Genomic DNA, 20,269 nt, shown 5'->3' on the forward strand with positions numbered 1-20,269 from the left:
GAAATAGTTCCATGATCTAGATTAGTAAATCCCAATTAAATCTCATTATAATCTAGCAAGTTTACAAAGTATTCTGGCTGAAATTCATGAGTAGACTAGAGACTCGTCAAAAGCAGTTTAGGTAAGGTAGGTTGGTTGCACTAGATTTGAACTTGGTGCTGTTTCTTTGTTTTGGGAGGAAGCATTAGGACTGAGTAACCAAGGGAATGAATAGGGCCAAAGTCTTACAATCTTTTTTTTTTTTTCCTTCTAAAACACTAAATATTTGGGGCTCTGTGGTTCATGGGTCTGTCCACGTTACTCGCCTCTGCCATTGTTGGTGAGAAAGCATCCATAGACAATTTTAAATGGTTGGACATGCAGTGCTATGATAAAAGTTTAATTTTAACGGGTCACAAAATATTTTCAACCACTGAAAATATATTAAAAAAAAAATGTTCTAAGTTTGTGAGCTGTACAAAGAGGTGGGGTCTAAGGTTTGTCCTGTAGGCTGTTACCCACCCCCTTGGCTGTGATTGATTATTCACTGCTCTTGTATTAGAACCAAATGTCTCTCCTTCCCCCTCCTTTAAAAAGTGATACATTACTGTTATTCCAATAACAAAGATGGTGTAGGTTTCCTTTTCTCCCTTTGCGGTTAATATACATATTTTGATAGTATGCACAGATTGAGCATTTTTCAAGCCCAGTTTTTTCATGTGAGATTATTAAACATTGTCACACTGAAAATTTCTTGGAATATTAATTTTAAAGTTATACAGGCTTTTAAAGAAAATAAATCCAGGTTCCTTTTTAAAAAGTGACCTTTAGTAGGTAATACTCTGTAGTTCTTTTTAAAATGTGTTATTCAGGGGCGCCTGGGTGGCTCAGATGGTTAAGCGTCTGCCTTCGGCTCAGGTCATGATCCCAGGGTCCTGGGATCGAGCCCCACATCGGGCTCCCAGCTGGGTGGGGAGTCTGCTTCTCCCTCTCCCTCTGACTCTCTCCTTGCTTGTGCTCTGTCTCTCTCTCTCTCTGATGAATAAATAAAATCTTTAAAAAAAACTATAAAATGTGTTATATAAAGTTTACACTTGGTGGCATCACATTTGGTATCCATATCATACCTGTTGATCATAATTTAGTCCCAGTTGTAACATTTAAGTTGATGCCAGTTTTACCAAGCCTGCAATACCCATCTTTAACCATATTTTGCTTGTACAACTTGTCTAAGTGTTTCAGTTGACCGATTCCCAGAGGTGCAGCTGTAAAATTTTGCTGAGTAGTACTTGGTCGTTGTCCAAAAGGCTATATACTGGTGCACGTGCAGATCCTTACCTGACTTGAATGTTACTTGTGTCTGTAATCTTTACATGGATGTATTTGACCACCATTACCCCTTTAGGTGTGTGCATATTATTTCCCTGTCTCACTTTAGTTGCCTAATTTTGGTATATAAATCTCGGTCCACATTCCTGGAGAGGGTTTGGGATTCCTAGTGTAATACTTTGATCAAAAGGTATGTTTTTAAGGTTCTGGATACACATTAATGGTCAAAGTATTCTTTTAATTTCATTTAAGGAATGCATTTGATTAAAAATTGAGAAAAATGGAGTTACAATACTGGCGTTGACCCAGGAAATGTGATGTCCAGAGGGTAGTCAGTATTCCACATACTGGCAAGAATAACTGGGGATAATTAGTTGCAATCACAGCAAAGTAGAGGAATTTAAGACTGGTTTCTAGCAAAAAGACAGTTGAGCCTTTGTTAAATTTGGGTCTTTGCTATAATGCAATGCCAAGAGAGGCCTTTAGGGCCTTCTCACCTTACTGCTAGAATTCAGCCAATGGCACTAATCAGGAAGATACAAAAACAGGGAGGAAAGTAGCACCAGAGAGGAGATGACTTTTCAACCTGATTTTTGTTCTACAGCTCCATATAAAATGTTGCTAAATATTTGGGGGGAGGGGCACAATTTAAAATGTTGCTTTTGAAGATGGTACATGTAAGTCTGTTAAAAAAAAGTTGTAACACCTTGGAATCCCACGGCCCTGAGATCACAACCTGAGCTGAAGTCATGCTTAACCCACTGAGCCATACAGGTGCCCTTAGACTTTTAACAGTCTTGTGGGCAGAAACTCACTCTGTGCTATGAGCAACAATGCTGGGCATAAAGCAGATTATTGTGCAGCTTCTGGTATACATTAGAAATTTATGAAACAAAGGGTTAGCTGGAAACTTCATTTGAGACAGAATCAACTACATGACAGCATTCCTGTTATAACCCAGTTCACTAAAAAGTAGTGTTTAGTCCTGTCACTTCGTCTACAAAGTTCAGCTTAAAGGGACCTGCAGAGAATTCTTGTATTCCAGTGTGAAGACAGCATTGGGAAATGCCATGCTTTTTGTTTTCCTCCAATTTAAGCCAAATGAGGTTGAATGGAACTTTTGTGAGGATTCTTAAGTTGGTCTTCAGTAAGCACTATTTTGGGGAAATATTTTGGTGGGCAAGGTAACTAGCCTTTTAAATACAGCTGTAATAAAATGATAGTAATTATCAGCTAAGTACGTAATTACAGAATAGTCTAGAAGAGCTCTTGAAAATCATTAAAAATAAAACCCATTTGAGGGAGCAGAAAGCTATAAAGATATAGCCATAGTGGGACACCATGAGACTGGTTGGTATTTAATAGAAATATCCATTTGGGAGAGTAATGGCAACACTTTACTGGTGGACAACTGGTTAATTCCACTAGTAAGGATCATAAGTGGAAAGTATGAATATATAAAAAATATATAAATATACACTCATATAAATATGAGATTATGTATATGACCATCTATGGGAGATGAGTAAATTTTTACTGTGGAATGCCAGACAAGGTTTCCACTTGGATGATGTTCACTTATGGTAAAAAAAAAAAAAAAAAAAAGAATTTATTTCCATTTTTATTTGGTTTCCAAATATAAAAAGTCAAGATTCTTACACCAATTATCTCAAATGAGACCATGCAAAGCAATTTAGAGTGTATACAACAATCATCCCCCTGCTTTCAGTTTTGCTGCTTTATACAACTGTTTGACAGAAAATTGAATGGCATGTGACAATTTCACCTTGTTTATTAAAAAATACACACACACGCACACACACACACAACCCCCCCAACAACAAATATTCAGGATAGTTTGCTACTTTGTGTCTACAAGTCAACTTATAACCTATATATTTAGGAGGCACATGGGACTGAAAAATTTAGCTGCCCAATTTTATCCATCTACCCCACAGAAAGCAGAAATGAGTCCCAACACTCTGTAAACTTTGGAGGGTTGAGATAGTAGACACTATTATCTATAGTAGATTCAACTGTTGAGCCTGAAAATGAAGGCTTTTTCTCCTTAACAGAAATCTCCTTATGGCCTTTCCTCTCATTTTGCTAGACTGGGTTCCAGAAGAATAGTGAAGAATCCCTTGTGTGAAGTTCAAAGTGTGACAACTGTATTCTGTTGCATCATACAAATTTTTGCTAGTTGCATAGACTAAAGACAGTTGGTTTGCTAAATGGCACTGAAGAAAATCCTGACCCGAGTGGCACTACTTAGTCCAAATGTTCTTGACCAAAAATAATTATACAACAATATTTATAGGCTCACTTTTAAGAGATGGCTGACAATACTGTACATATTTTACATGTCAAATACATAGTCCAAGAGTTTATAAAATAAGTTCATGCATTATTACCTCTAAGAATATCATATACAAGATATCCCCCTCCCCCAGTACTTGTGATAGCATTTCAGATGGACATTTTTATATACAAAATCCAGTTTCTCTGCTGTGTTAAGGTATATAAAGAAACTTAAGAGATTACTGAGAAACAACAAAATCTTAAGTCCACTGAAGACTGAAAGTGTCAATCTGTGGATTTAAAATGTTTCCTTTTTAAAAAACACGCAGGATGCATAACCTCTGTACAAAGAATAATATAAAAATTCTGGATGATCATGTTTGATCATACTACATAATTTAGAATGAAATGTCACTGGTTAAGTTTTTCTACTTTACTCCTTCCTCTGACAGCATTAATTTGTGAACTAATATTTATATTTAGTCAGCTGCATTTATGGCACAAGATCTTTTTCAAAACAGCGGCACCGATTTTCCTTAAGTGTAACAGCACTCTACTTAGCAGCAATTATATTTTTAAAGGTTAACAATTTGTAGAATGTACAACTATACTTACTTTCTACTCTGTACTCACCAGTACAATATTTACAAGGCTAATGCCTACATACAGAATGATCTTTCACTCTCCCCACCGCCCCATGTCTTATTCAAAGGTTTTTGTCTGGGTTGTTTGGGAAAGTACAGGGGTTTCAGACAAGGTACCTGTGTGTCAATGGGATTCTTGATTCCGAGTGAGTATAAAGACAAGACAAAATAATTATTAGTTCAGGTATGTTCCAGTGCCCCAATAGTTAGTTATAGGATAAATAGTACTTATTGGCAATGTATAAAAGATGATGAGACATTCTCAGGTGTCCTAATAATCTAAGTCTGGAACAGCTGACAGCAAGAAGGCCACTGCAGTCACCACGGACTATCATTTGAGGTTAGACTCTAATCCTGTGGTCACTACTGGTAACCAGTTAAGTTTAACTAAAGAAGGGTCAGTAAATTAAAAAACTGGAAATATATCTTTTAAAAGGAATTTACCTTGAGGGAATTATGGTTCTCAAGTATTCTGTGTAAAGAGATTATGGATAAAGGGAATTGGCGATTTAGCATGCTAACTCAAATCCCATGAATACAGTTTTTCATGATGATGTATTTACTATATGCATCTTTCTTACAATACCTCTAAAAATCACCAACGGTATATAGTTAAACTGTGTGTTAAAGGACTAGTGAGTTATGGGGGTAACTGGCCTTATCAGGTAGCTAGTGACATACCAGTTGTGAAAATTTAAGACAAATGAGTTGACAAATTCCTGAAAATAGCAAAAAGTCCTTTGTCAAAATAGTTATTGGACCATTCAGAAATAGTCCAAATCTGGAATTTAGGAATTAAAACTATGATCCTATGAAACAAGCTTTCAGATCGAACAGATTTAATTTATCAAGAATTATTTTTGTAAATTTCTACAACAGAATTTGTTGACTATGTTAATGCTGTGATGAGAAAATAATTTAGAAGATATACCCATAAGTAAGCTGATCTGACAAAAACCACAGACTGATGTCAAATGGACAAAAAACAAAATGCTGTGAAAAAAATGAACTAAAATGGGGATGGGGTGGGTTGGGGGCAGAGTTAAGGCATCTAAAAAAAATTCCACATGGCTTTGGCTTATTAAAATATTTTACATTTTTTTTTTTTAAGAAGATTTGAAAACATCTGAAGAACACGCAAATTGTTTGAAAATCCTGCATCGCAAATTCAGACAGTTTGCAAGAGTCATTCAGATGTTTGCCAAGGAAAATAAAAGAGACCTCTCCCCACAAGACTGCACATGGGAGGTCCTCCCAGTTCTCTCTATCTTACACTGGATGGCAACCCAGAGGTCTGTGCAGCAGTCACAAACAAGGTGTTGTTATCTGGAAGGGAAGGGACCGTGGAATTTCCATTGGTTGGAGAACAACCCAGCTTTAGTTTTTCCAGATACTCTGCATGTACAGGCTTATGGCACTGGAGAACTTTGATGGCATCTTCTACTTTGAACCACTCTCTCTTCCTTCCTAGAAAATAGGACACTGGTCACTATATTACAATAAAGTCAATTTTAAAAAGTAGGCCATATGCTTTAACAAGCCCTTCACCCCCTCCCCCACAAATAATAACTTTATTGTTTTTTCTAGAATGGCTTAGACAATATGTTGGGGGAAGAATTTTAAGATAATTCAAATGTGGACATACATACTGATCCTCTTTTAAAAAGGTAACCAAAAGTAATTTAAGATGAAAATGGTATACAAGTACAAAGTACTTGAATTAAGAGAATCCAGGTGGCAAAGGGAAAGGGAACTTACCTATATTAACAGAATCTTCCCAATCTTCTAGTATTTCAGTGACAGTAAGAACATAAACATATGTTCTATGCTTTCGGTCTTGATTCTGCTTGAATATAAAAAGAAAAGCATTTTACTCTCCAGGAGCTAGCCATTACACATTTTTGAGGGGAAAAAATTCAGTTGTGGCATACTACTGGTTAGCACATAGACAAGTATAATCCAGTTGTATAACCCAGCACAGAAGTGAATTTTATGTAATACAAAATGTAAATGTAAAATGATGAAATTAGCTCCCCATAGTAAACGTGGCACTTCGATTTCAATGCATGTGTTTAAGAGACATTATGTATTGATAGTTTAAAAGCTTTCAGGTCAACTATGCACAGCCAAGGTTGAGAATGGGTTAGTCTATTTCTGGAATACTATCTTTTAGTCCTTTGTGCTCAAACTCAGTTTTTACCCATATAAAAACTGCCACCTTGTTTCTAGATTCAAAATTAAACACAAGTGGGTTTTAAAATGAAGGGGTCATCCTCTCAATTAAAAGTTAGCCTTGCTTACTATATAGTCTAGGACTTCAGATAACTGCCTGATTTAAAAAATTTTTATTTATTTTTAATAAATTCTATGCCTGACCTGGGGCTTCAACTCAAAACCCTGAGATCAAGAGCTGCTTGCTCTACGTTGCCAGAATTTTTTCCACCACAAACTACCTGAGTAATACACTCAAATAGTGTATTATGTCTTTGGGAAGGAACGGGAACAAAAAAAAAATGAGAGGCATCTCTCACATAAAACATTACTGTTCATTATTGTCAAGAACTTACTGTCTTATTTCTATGCCTGCAAAATCAATACATTTATTATGCTATGTTCACAAATTCACTGAAATCACCAGAGTGAATAGGCAGGATAATACTAACTTTCCCTTGTATTTTCTAAGGGGAAAGATACATTGGTTACTATTTTCTGTTCAGAGTCTATGAATAAATTTAAATAGCATTTGTAATGCAGTTAATACTATTACCTACCTGTGTTATAAAAGCTTTATTTATAATGTGAGACGTTTTCTTCAAAAATCTTGTCAGTGTATCGACAATGTGCTATTTGTACCATGGCTACTCTGAATTACAGAAAACCCTCGATATATTTTTCAGTTTAACCAGGAGATGGTGCTCTTCAATTGGGTAAAACAAGTGCTGAATTCTGGAAAGTTTGAATATTAACTTGAGAACTTTACTGTTAACAGAGTATTCTAGGAGTCCTCAATTCTACCAAGTGTTGCACAATTTCTGAATTCTGTAGAAAGCCTTTTTTCTTTCTTTTTAAAAAAAACTTATTGCGGGGGGAGAGGGAGGGCTGCGTGAGCGGGGGCAGGGGCAGGAGAAAAACCCCAAGCAGACCTCCCTGCCGAGCACCTAACGTCCCTGAGATCATGACCTGAGCCGTAATCAAAGAGTGGGCCGCTTAACTGAGTCACCCAGGCACCCCCTTAAAAATAACATGTTTATGGTTCTACGAGAAGAACTAAACTAACCCTTTAGTAGTATCTTGAAGGGAAAAAAAAGCCACAATGTGTCAGGTATACACCATGTATCTAAGTATCTTTGACTCCTGGATGAAAAGATGAGAAGAGCTTGTGTCTCATGATCCTTACCTTCCATAGAATACCTGCCAATTCCAAATTCCCTCTCCACAAATTCCATTTTGCCTTCAGTAATAACAGATTATGTAAAGAGAATTCTATGCTTTTAGCATCTATTCTTTGTATCAGGGTTTTTTTTTAACCTTCATACCGTCCTGTAGGGATAATAAAGTCATTATTGTGTATCATCTAACATTATGTGCTAAAGGCAAAGGGTCCATTTCCAGACAGTATCCACAAGAGTCCTAAACCCTTAGGTGATACTGAGGACACTGTACCTCCTAAAAAGTCTACAACTAAACAGTATCAGTAAACCAAGAGATAGGTCTTTCTGTATCAGCTCTACTGTATTGTCATATAAAAATAATTACTACTGTAATAACGTATAAAACTGATGGCATATGAAAGTAACTTTTACTTCCCTCCCTCCTAATCCTTATAAACTTACTTGCTTACTGATAGTTTTAAGAGGAAATGTCTAGCTCAGGTTGCTGCCAGATTATTTGGCTGGTCAGGAAAGAATCGTTAATTCTATTATTTGAAAGGATTACTTTTGTTACTCACCTCAAATATGCCCAGGAGTCTGCCTAATTTTCCTTTGACTCCAGCCTATTAAAAAAGGATGAAATGTAAAACTGTTACCTTTGCTTAAGAAAATTTACATTGAAGTTATTTTCTGGCTATTTCAACCCTTGGATCTAAGCACAATAGGCCCTCCTATACCAAGCCTGCTCCTGTAAAGTTTTTTTTTTGGCTATGCCAAGATTCACAACCTGTGGTTTGCTATAAAACATGGCTTAATTTATTCCATATGCAAGTTCAGACTGATCAGATTGTCATTTATTTTATTAGAACTGACAGGGATTGACCAAAAATTAGACTTTCTACCAATTTGGGACAAACTTCGTGAATGAAAACAGAACTTTTCCATATGAACTGATAAAGGGTTTACCCTTCTTAAAGGACTGTCTTTCTGCCCTTTTTTCCCCCACATGGCTCAGGAGGTACAATTTTTTCCTCTATGTTACCCTTCGACTGCAGAATCCTCATTACTTTTACCCAGTACTGTAACAGACTGACTGGAACTTCAAATCCACACCACAACTAACACATTGGTACCCGCTGTCTCCTCTATCTACGACTTGTGTTCCTCCATCAGGAAGCTGCTCATCCTTCAAGACCCATCTCTATGAAACCTTTGTAACTACACACCAAGACCCAGTGAGAACATTAGCATTTGCTTCCCATTTATACCCTAAGTTGCTGCTCAATTTATAGCACTTAAATCTATGCTATTTTGCCTCTGAGTAAAAGCAAGTTCTATCTATAAGCAACTGTTAGAAGATAAGCAGGCCATTATGCTTTCGTGCATGGGTGTGTGTGTGCCGTTTTCCTCAACTTTAAGACAAAACAAATAAAGGCAATTTGCTTATTCATCTGAGAAAGAATTACAGGGCATGAGTGATGTCTCTGTGCATTCCTGCAGGGCATTCCAGGTGTATCACTAACCGCTCTGACACGAGGCCGCCATATTATGTACTCATCACTGATCAGGCTTATTGTCTGTTACACAATTCTGGGGGATGTCTACATTGCTTTTAGCTCTATTTTACCAGGTAGAAAAAATATCTGCTTAGCAAAATGCTAGCTGTAGTTGCCTGCTTAAAAATGTTGAACCAGACAAGAGAGCGAGCACCCACATGACCTGCCTGTCCGTCTTCTGAGTGCACGTAGCCTGAGCGCCCCCCAGCCCCCGACACTGTAAAACCTCCAAGTGCACAGGCACAGTGAGTTTGAGAGGAGAGCAAACAAGCCACAACGGTTCATCTCACCTCTTCATAAACCTCCCTCACGGCTGCGCCGCCGGGTTCCTCCTCCGGCTCCATGCCTCCTCCAGGGACAATCCACTGGTCCGGGTACCGGCTGCTGCTCACGAGCAGCACCTGCAAGAAGGAGCACCACCGTGCACGGCCGCTGCCCGCGGAGTGCCGCGCCCCGGACGGACAACACCCTCAACCCGCGCCCGCCGGCCTGGGAACATAAGCCCTTCCAGGTTAACCCGCCTTTCAGGGTCATTCAGATTAGGAGGGGTGCACATCCTACGACAAACAAGCAGCCGACAGCTTCTGTACACACCGTCTTTTCGGAATTCAGAATTCAGCAATATTGTGCTCACATCACTACACCATTCTGAACCTAATGAAGTCACTTCAACTACCAGATTCACTTCGTGAAACTCCAATTCTTGGAGACTCACAAAAGACAGAGGCCGAGACTCGGTTTACTAGTCTCAGAGCTATATGCACTTAGGTTTGTGGTTGTAATGTCTGTTTTTTCAGTTATAGAATCTTAATATTCTCCCAAATTTAAGGGTATGTGACCCCAGGCACATCACCCTGTTCCCTCACCTATCAAATGTATGAATACTTAAAAGGTAACCGAGACTGTGAGAAAGGAATAGGGAAATTCATGTAAAGCCAATGCACGGCAGGGAGAGTTCCCGTTACTTTTACACTTACGATTGGGTGGAAAGAAGTACCTTCATATTCCAAACCAATTATAAGTGAACAAAAGTCACTTCTTTTGATTAACAGGCAGCTATAACTTATGATCTAGAAGAGGGTTGGCAAGCTACAGTGAGCGCACTACTTGTTTTTTGTACCGTCTGTGAGCTAAAAATGGTTTTTATATTTTTAATTATATGAAATTCAAATTCCAGTGTTCATAAATAAAATTTTCTGAGAACCTAGCCACACTCATTCATTTTTTACATGTTGTTTATGGCTGCTTTCATGCTACGACAGCAGAGTTGGGTAGCTGCGACAGAGATGGTGTGGCCCACAAAGCCTAAAATATTATCTGGCTCTTTACAGGAAGTCTGCAGACCTCAATCAAGATTAGCATTAACCTTGAAATATGCAAACACTTAAAAAAAAAAAAAAAAAAGAACTACATCATCAGAGTATCCCAGAGGTTCATTATTTTAAGTGCCTGAAGCAAGAATTATATATCTTATAAATGAAAATTTGTGGGCTAGAGTAGGTTAAAATTCACCCAAGCTAAAACAACAAAGGCTGTGATAAATAACCAAACGATGTTTGTGAAGTAACAGGTGCCTTAACCAACGTGAACAAAAGTGTTTACAAAATTACCTTAGTATACTGCCTTCACCAACGTAAGCCATTCTCACCAGATCAATCAATTCAGAGCGAAGTTTAATCCCGGACATGTGCACTGCTTTTCTGCCCGGCGTGCCCGTAGTTCGAGCTGCCCAGCCCCCTCCCTCCTGCCAAAGCAGCCGCTGGCCTTGAGAGTTCACAGCCAGCACAGGATTCGCCTCCCACGGAGGAGGCCGCCAGAACTCAACCTTCCCCAACTGGAAAGTTCCAGGCTGAAAGTAAAATAGTTCAGCAACTCCCACCTTCCCTCAAAACCTCTAAAATATTGAGCTGGAAGATAAGGAACACCTATCCAGGCACATATCCCCTCAATTTGAAAACTAAGCAGCAAACTGTGGTCTATGGACACACCATCATTGCAAAGTGGTGATCCATCAATGTTCAAGGGGTCTGAGCATTATTTCTCTCATTCTTGATCTGGATAGGACTCTATTGCTTCTACTGGCTTTATTCCTTCAAATGAATAACCGGCAAAACAGTGCAAATCCAGAGGAAGCACTGTAAATTAATAGCTGATACAATATTAGTTAAAATATTTAATGGCTGGGGCGCCTGGGTGGCTCAGTCAGTTAAGCGGCTGTCTTCGGCTCAGATCATGATCCCGGCGTCCTGGGACAGAGCCCCAGGTCAGCGGGGAGCCTGCTTCTCCCCCTGCTTATGCTCTCTCTGTCAAATAAATAAATAAAATCCTTTAAAAAATATTTTAATGGCTGGGCGCCTGGGTGGCTCAGATGGTTAAGCGTCTGCCTTCGGCTCAGGTCATGATCCCAGGGTCCTGGGATCGAGTCCCGCATCGGGCTCCCTGCTCCTTGGGAGCCTGCTTCTCTCTCTCTCTCTCTCTCTGTCTCTCATAAATAAATAAATAAAACCTTAAAAAAAAATAAAAAATAAAAAATATTTTAATGGCTGACATTGAAGGTATCACTACGTCAAAATATAGCCATTTTGGTAAAATGAAATGTAAGACAGGTTTACATTTAAGCTTTATTAAATATTAGCAAACAGGGCTTACATATCAAAATTAGAAACTAAAGAGCCAGAATCAGCAAATCTAGTAAGAATTAGAAAACACTGGTTTGAACCTGAAGATGTTTTGCAACTGTACAGATCACAACCAAGGTGTGTTTCACTACTGGATGCACACAATGAAGGCTGCTCATCTACCTTTCAGTGCACCAGTGTCGTCCTCTGTAAAAGCAAGCGCCCATCCTTGTTAGGGGTGTTGAGTGTTACTGAGAATTAAATACCTTAAGTCCTGGCCTAGGCACTCGCTGTTGGCCCTTACTAGCTATTCGGCTTTCCCACTAGGGGAGTTGAATCAGCTTACCAAGAATTAGGCTTTCCCCCCAAATTTTGCCACTTGTATTTGTTTTATAATTACTGAGAGTTAATGATGAAATGAGAGCAGAAAGGAATTATCAAAAAGACTGCAAAAATTAATTAAAGGTGGGTTATTAAAAACCTCTATCAAATTAAATACGGATGAGACTACTATAAAAGACTGGAAAAAGGAAATTTAAAAATTCAGAAAGAGCCTTCAAGAGTCTTCAAGGTTCAAATTCTTTAAACAAAGTGAAACTGCAAATCAGATTTCACTTTTTATTTTATTCAAAAAGGAGGCTTTCGGAGGATCTATGGTATTCCAAGGCTTTGGGCTATATCGAGACTGGCAAATACATGTTTTTAAGTTAAAACAAAAATGCTTCAGGTATAAAAGCATACACATCTTGCATCAAGGGAAAAGTAAACCACAACTTCTGTTTCTGACTGCAGAGCTGGAGGCCTCTTTTCCTGATTACTAGGTGTGGGTTACAGATAATCTAGTTTTTATTGCCTGGTTGAAATTCTTACTACCCAATTCTGTGCTCCTTAAGCAACTTCCTTGATTACCTTCCTAATGGGACAGGACACTGCAGGGAAAAGTACAGTAGCTACTGGAAAAGTACATCCTTATTTAGTAAACAGGGAGTTTCAAAGCCACTGATATTCTTAATGTTTGAGTCCTGGAAAAAAATGAAACTCAGTGTCATGTATCTAGGTCAATGATAATTCCCATTTGTCCCAAGATAGTCTTTAAGAGATAAATTACATAAGGTTAATAATGTTGAAAACCCATTAGTAGAGTCTGTCTGCTTTTCTGAACTAACACTTATGCTTCCAATTAAATCCAAATCTTTAATCTGCAATCTAAGGACATCATTCACATATGAGTAAATTTATCTTCCAAAAGTCAGTGACATGGAATCCCTGTATGCTTCATAAATTATTTTTTAGAAACATATGAAAACAAGTGTATAGTTTTGGACAAATGATTTAGGTAGAATCTGAAAACTTAACACGCAAGAGTCCCTTGACATTCCAAAATGATTAAATTTTATTGATCAAACCATCAACTTCAAATGTATCTTTCTAAAATATGATACATTTAATAAACAAGTAATTAGTATCTGCAGTATAGAGATGACCAGCATCTAAACTACTAGCTTTAAAAGATTTGATAATGAGTCTTCACTGATGAAACAGATTTGGAAACCAGTATGTTTCATTAAATATTTGCCTACTCATCTAGAGTACTTCATTCAGAGTTCAAATGAAGTCAAGGCCACATTTGTATGTTTGTTGTGTTATGTAGGGGAGAGTGGTGGTGGTGATTATCTACCAGGGTAGAAGAAATGAATCTGAATAGCATTAAGTAGAGACAAAGATGAATTAAAATCCCTCCTACATGCTAGAAGAATCTAAGCATATAGAACCCCATCACAAATTATTTAATATCCTCAAAAAAAAAAAAAAAAGCCATCTCACATTTCTACAACATCCCCAATCTACTAGATCTGTAATATAGCTTTAGCCTGCTTCCTAATGCTCTAAAAATATTATTACTGAAGTAACAGAAGTTATAAAATCTCAGTAAGAGGATATACCAGTAGCTGACAAATCCATACCTGGTTGTTCATACGTTTTAAATTCCTCCTTTTCAAATACCTTTCTAGGCATATTACATTTTGTGTATCCAACAAGGTGACAGTCTGCCACATTAGTGACAAGGTGACAGAGATGAAAGGAGACATTCAACCTTCCAGGTAAGCCAGAGCTGAGACCAAAGGAAGATTTATAAAAAGGAGGTTAGCCAACCCACCAGGCTGCAGAATGAGACTTGAATCAAACTCAACCTCAAAGCCAGTGCTGTTAAGAGTAGTGAAAAGTGAAGACATTTCCTTGATTCAACCTGCCCACCTTCATATAAGCATTCCTGCTACTACACTATCAAACCCCAACCCCTCCTTCCATGTACTGAATAATCATCAGAATACAACACCATTCACTTATCACTGTTAAGCCATTTCTCACACTTGTCTTTTTCTTAGACACTTAATGTTTTAAGCATTTGGAATATAAGTACTTCTCACTTTAAGTAGCAACAGTATAGTGATAATGGTCTACTTGGAACCAGCCCTGAGTCTTCCTGGACAAAGGTTTGTCTATGAATCGGAGTAATCTACAGTATAGATTCTATACTCTATATCACCTAAGTAAGTCGTCCTCACTGGGGGTGTGTAAGAGCTTGTAAACAACAACAAAAAAATGCTGTTCAAGGTTTACGTGATGCAGTGATGCCTTCAGAAGATGGAGGTACTTGAAATTCTTAGTCCTATATACACCAAGTGGCCCCCAAATGTCCTTCGTGTTTCAGCTTTTACCCTTATAACTGTTCTTGGTCACAGCCTGCTTCTGGCAACAACTAGTCACTACAAATGACTACTTTGGCGGGGGGGGGGGGGGGGGAGCTATCTAGAGAACCTCTCAAGTGATTCCTAAATTGAAGAATGAAGAGTTTTATTTTGTGAATTATAGCTATTAGAAGCTGTACTGGAGTTTTTGTTCTTTCTTCCCACATTATCATGAACTAGGATGCGTGAATGGTTAAACTACCTCTACCATAGTAACTGTATTATAGGCATTTAGCCAAAATTAGGCCAGCAAGCAGCATATTAGGAACACCCAGTGTGCACACATTTTAAAAGATTTAAGTTGTAACAATGATTATTGTATCCATTAACCAGCTACCTACTGTTATTACTAAACAAATTAGTACTACTTTTTGGACTACAGAGGCACAGTGCTATAGGAGCATCAGAAATAACAGCTCATTTTGGGAAAATGTGCTTAACCCATATTAGATTATTGCTAGCTTGGAAAAAGATCAAAATTCAAAATCTGAGGTACAGGTTCTACTGAGTGTGTATCACTTTTGCACCATCATAAAGTCGAAAAACCACAAGTTGAACCACTGAAGTCAGGGACCATCTGTATGGGACTGATAGATAGATGAATGCTAAGTTGGGCTGATGACATTTTCTTCTAGCATGTCAGTGTTTTGAAGCTATGGGTAAGCTTACTTTCACACATTACAGAAAGCCTTAGTGATATATACCAAGAGCCTGAAACAGATGCAAACTGTACAAAAATGCCTTCCCTTGAAGGAAGTGGCTGAGTGGCCAAAGAATCACTTTAGGTCTGGGAGAGCTGCAGGCATAGAGGACATTTCCCTATGTTTAGAAAAGGCTGCCTTTGGATAGTTAACTTTCATAAAAGTGGTCTCCATTTGAAGCAAGTATCTTCAAGGACTTAAATCTAAAAGGACTTCTACAGAAGTATAAGCCCCAGAGTATACATCTGAAAAGGCAGACTGCCTATTGATCCCAAGCGTACAAATGTTAGGAGAGATTTACCTGTACTAATATTTCTTATTAAGATTGTTTTTATTAGGGCTCTGGTTTTAGAGTTCTGCTTTCCCTACCAAGTCTTTTTAGGACTCTGCTTTCCCTCCCAAGGCTTACTTTTAGTGCATGATTTTGTAAAATTCAGACATTTAGTTAATACACTTTGGGCATTTAGCAGACTGTAGAATGCAGTCCCTGGCTCAAGGAGCTTAAAAGTTAAGTAGGGCGGTTAGGGTGCCTGGGTGGCTCAGTCGTTAAGCGTCTGCCTTCGGCTCAGGTCATGATCCCAGGTCCTGGGATCGAGCCCCGCATCGGGCTCCCTGCTCAGCGGGAAGCCTGCCTCTCCCTCTCCCACTCCCCCTGCTTGTGTTCCCTCTCTCACTGTGTCTTTCTGTCAAATAAATAATAATAATAATAATAAAAAGTTAAGTAGGGCAGTAAATCCAAATGGAAGAGTAGGGGGGCAGTCTTTAAGACTGTTTTGTTAGTGTTTCTCACAACTGTGCCTGGATTCCACCCAGAATCAAGTCATTTCTATTTCTCTTTTTAGCACTCTATCCTATTTTGCTGCCAGATCATCCTCAAGCTTGAATACATTTAAAATGTAAATGTTCCCATTTCAAAACTAAGTGTTCCTTTCTTGCCTAGCAACTCCTTAGCCTAATAGTTAAGGTGCTCTTTTTCAACCATTATCTGTCCTATGCTATCCTAAGCTGCGGCTCAACTAAACCACAGCCCCAAGTTTTGCTGTTTGTGATACTTGGTCCTTCCTCTCTCTCTGACTGAAATCCAGCTCCAGTGGATCTTAACCCTGGAGCACGTGATGGTACTTTTCCCTTATTTTTATTTCCCTTTATATCAGTCATTTGTCTATCTTCCCGCTACAGAGTATGTTTCTTAGGAGTTGACACTTTTCATCTCTACAGTCCTGTTCAAACTATCATATATGCAATATGTTCAAAAGAACCTATTTTTGGTTACCTTCTGTGAATGTATTATCCTCCTCCTCTGTACAAGCACAATATCCCAGCTACTCTATGGGATGCTTATTTGTGGGCTTGTGAGGAAGCCCAACTGCCAAAACTAAGGGTGGTTCCCTACAGAAAAAACTAGCTAGAGAGGATCAAATGAACAGGAGATTTAGAAATAAAGCACCTGGGGTCAAAATTATTTGCCAGCTTCTTTGACCTTGGGACAAATTATGTCTGCTGCCTAATTTCTTCCTGTACAAATGCTAATTCTTATTATTTACCTCACAGGGACGATAAAACAGGCAAATATAAAAACACCCCCCAAAAAAGACTGTGCTGTTAGGACAACCTTCTTTCCTAAAATAACCTGTTCTCAACTATGGGCTACTAACTCCTTCAGTACGAGGAGAACCATACTGGAACACTGCGTAACTTTTTGTGGTCAAACAGCAATTACTATTTTATTTCAATTGACACTCTATAAACATTTCACCCTAAAATAAGGCATACATTTAAATCTCCCAACCAGGACCTAGGTATTGTTAACCCAGTAGGGGTGAAAATTCTCACCTTTTAGCTAAAGAGGTGGATTCAGGCTGTTTTGTATCCTATCCTTGGAAGGCTACCAATATAATTTAAACAGAGTGGGAATAAATTCATAGCAAAACAGCAAGATGTCCAGGAAAGCTAATAGGGTTTACTTTGTAACTATCATATAATAGAAAGAGCCCCAAATATACACAACTACAGAAATGAATTAACCACACATTAAGGTTGGCTGTGCATTTTACTTAGAGAATTCTAGAGCCTTCCCTTAGAACATATTCTGACTTGGTTTCTCAGTCTGCACTGTACCAGATTTACCCAGTTTTACGTAACAGATTTCTCTAATACTCCAGAGCTTGCTCCTTACTTCATTTTATCTAATGGCAGTAGTCTCTTGACTCAACTAGAGGCTAGGAATTTAGCATTTATTACAGTAGGAACAACTCCCAAGCACAAACGTTAATTCATTGATCTACTACGGTGATTTCTGAAGCTCTCTTCAGGCTTCGCTTTACCATTCACACAATACAGATCATTTCAATTTCTTCCCATTTCCTGTATTTTCTCCTGGGAACGTTTTTTTTTTTTTTTTAACAAAGCCTGAATTCCAAGTTCAGGTTATGGCAAGACTTCAAAGTCATCACTTCCAGAAAGGCTTCCAAGCTCAGCCTCACAAAATCTCTCATTCAGCAAATAGCGTGCACCCAATTGCTAAGGAGCCCTGTGCCAAGAGCCCAGCATCAGGAGCAGGGACTGGATCCTGAATTCTCAATCTACCGCTTCCTAATTATGTCATTTGGGGAAAAGTACTTATGATCTGCAACTGTCTCCTCACCTATAAACCAGCACTAAGAGGATGAAATGTAACAAACTCAGGTTTTCAGGAAAGCACTCAACTAAGAATGTGATTACACAATAGTGAGCCAATCAGACAAGATCCCTGACCTAGCTTGATCACTTTGGGCTATTCTTTTGTATTGAAAGCTTGTTTTTTCCTAAAATGGCCCTTCCCTCAACGATTTTCTAATCTTTTTAAAAATAGAATATACTTAAGGCTGGTTGACTGTTTACTCTGTGAATGTTACAACATCTTTCCCCTTCCACTTCCTAGCTCTCCAAAGTGAGCCCAGTCATAGACGCAGACCTGTTTCTTCGGAAAACTCAAGAAAATTTAGGTTTTAACACTTAAAGGCCCCCAACTGAGGACTGATCAACATAAAAGGCTTGGTTTCTTTTCAAAAAATAAAGGCAAAACCAGAGTTTGAAGAGCACCATTTTGAAGCACTTTGATTTTTGTTAGCATAATAAGAACTATGCTACCGAGTGTACACTATGTCATACTCATCCTAACTACACAGATTAGCAATAAGGAAGCCATTACATTTCCCGTCTCCAGCTTTAGCCTGGTATTTTATTGGACACAGTTGGTTATGGAAGAACTCTGTTAATTTTTTCCCTGTCTAATGATTTTAGGAGTGGCAATGCTTTATGAAAGATTTTCATGGTTACCAATCAACTATTATTGCCTTAAGCAAATTTAAAACAGTGAACCAGTTTTAAATTAAATAAATGTAACAAATAAGGAAAAACTGCTCTCCAGGAAAACCTCAAGGGCCTCATATCAACCCAACGCAGGAGGGTGAATTACAGAAGATGGACTGCTTACTCTTAGAACAAGAAAGGCTGCTCCTCTCCAGATGTCAAACCAAACACAGCAAAGTAAAGAAGCCTTGATAAATATGCTGAGAGCTAGAGATTACGGTCTGAAAATGGCAACTTTGCCGACCTCTAACCATCTTCTCCCTCTGGCGTTATTCCACATTTTTCACTAGCCATCTTTCTGCTGTCAGAAAACTTTAAAAGAGGCGGCCATTTAAAAAATATATATATCAAATATAATCATGCCAAGTGCTTGCGAGTTAAAGGGTCCACTTAAAAGTGGGATTTTAAAAAACCAGACCGAATGGGGTTTTATTTTAAAGCACGGCGTCTGTTTGGCTATTCCACAAACATCCCTAGGTTTAAAGCGAAAACGCAAACTGCTGTAACGTGGAAGGAAAATATAACAGAGGCAGAGGCATTAGAGCTTGGGCTGCAACACTCACGCCATTTCTGCCGCCTCTGTTAGCACTCGAGGTTTATCTGGCTTTACACTCAATTCGCGTGTTAAGATGGTGACTCCCGCCAGAAGCGACCTATATGGCCCAGGACCTTCCCGCGGGCCGGGAGGCGTCTCGGCCTCAGGTCCTCACGACCGCCCAGCAGAACATAGGGCTGGGCCAGCCCCTTTGTCTCCTCTGTCAACCCAGAGAAAGGAAGGAAGGAAGGAAGGAGGAAAGAAGGAAGAAGGAAGGAAGGAGGAAGGAAGGAAGGAGGGAGGGAAGGAAAGGAGGAGGGGGCTAACTAATCCCTCCCAGCCCGGGGCCAGAAGAAGGGTCGGGCGAGGAGGGGGAAGGGCAAGGACCCCCACCCCGGCCGGCCCCGGCCCCCCGCTCCCCCGGCCTGCTCCGGCGCCCCCGCCGCGGAGGGCACAGAGCGCGCTGGAGGCCCTCACCTCGTCCTCCTGCTCGCTCCGGAAGCACAGGCACGCCGCCCGCTTCTTGAAGCCCTCGCGGTCATAGGTCCGCGTCTGGTTGGGCTTGAACTTCATCATAGAGGCGGGCTCTTGCTGCCGCTGCTGCTCCGGCCGCCGCCGCGGGGACCCGGCCGCCGCCACCCCGCCGGGGAGTCGGGGCGCGGGCGAGTCGGGGCACAGAGGCGCCGGGAGGCGAGGCGGCGGCGCGGGGAGTGGCAGCGAGGCCGGTCAGTCCCGGGGCCGGCGGCCGCTTCGACGTGGGGCAGGGCGCAAGCGCCGGTCACTGCAGCCCGGGTGCCGGAGAGCAAACACCGCCTCTGCCCGGGCGTCCGCCGCTCTCCATGGAGCCCGCCGCCCGCTCGCCTCCGCTCCCTCCTGCTGCTGCTGCCGGCAACGCCGTCGCCGTCGCCGCCGGGGAAAGAGCGAGACTCGAGGCTCGCGCCACAAGGAGACAGTTGAGAGAACTCGCGGCGTCTAGGCAGCAGCGCCGCAGCGGCTTCGCGCCGCCCCCACCGCCCCTATATTTAAGTGGGCCCGCGCAGCCCCGCCTCCGCGCGCCCCGCCCTGCGCGCGCCCCTGCGCCTGCGTGCCGGGACCGTTGCGGCGGGGGAGGGGCGGCGGGGGGCGGGGTCTCGGCCG

General features: G+C 40.3%; 1 protein-coding gene across 3 annotated transcripts; it reads right to left on the minus strand.

Annotated features, from left to right (window-relative positions):
* Positions 1 to 2,916: 2,916 nt before the first annotated feature.
* Positions 2,917 to 20,119, minus strand: NUDT4 (nudix hydrolase 4). 3 transcript variants are annotated; one of them, XM_034987849.1, is made up of 6 exons: positions 19,882 to 20,119; positions 19,610 to 19,768; positions 9,468 to 9,578; positions 8,200 to 8,244; positions 6,009 to 6,096; positions 2,917 to 5,717 (listed from the first exon to the last, which is right to left on the minus strand). In XM_034987849.1, exons 2-6 carry the CDS (start codon positions 19,706 to 19,708, stop codon positions 5,515 to 5,517), a joined length of 546 nt encoding a protein of 181 aa, XP_034843740.1. In that variant the 5' UTR covers positions 19,709 to 19,768; positions 19,882 to 20,119; the 3' UTR covers positions 2,917 to 5,514. The 3 variants fall into 3 exon arrangements, with proteins under 3 accessions (XP_034843740.1, XP_034843738.1, XP_034843739.1); XM_034987847.1 differs by having other exon boundaries at positions 6,009 to 6,093; positions 19,610 to 20,119; XM_034987848.1 differs by lacking the exons at positions 19,610 to 19,768; positions 19,882 to 20,119 and adding an exon at positions 10,788 to 11,394.
* Positions 20,120 to 20,269: the final 150 nt, after the last annotated feature.

Source organism: Mirounga leonina, unplaced genomic scaffold (genome assembly GCF_011800145.1).
Source record: "Mirounga leonina isolate KUSES-001 unplaced genomic scaffold, KU_Mleo_1.0 Mir_418, whole genome shotgun sequence".
Taxonomy (NCBI): domain Eukaryota; kingdom Metazoa; phylum Chordata; class Mammalia; order Carnivora; family Phocidae; genus Mirounga; species Mirounga leonina.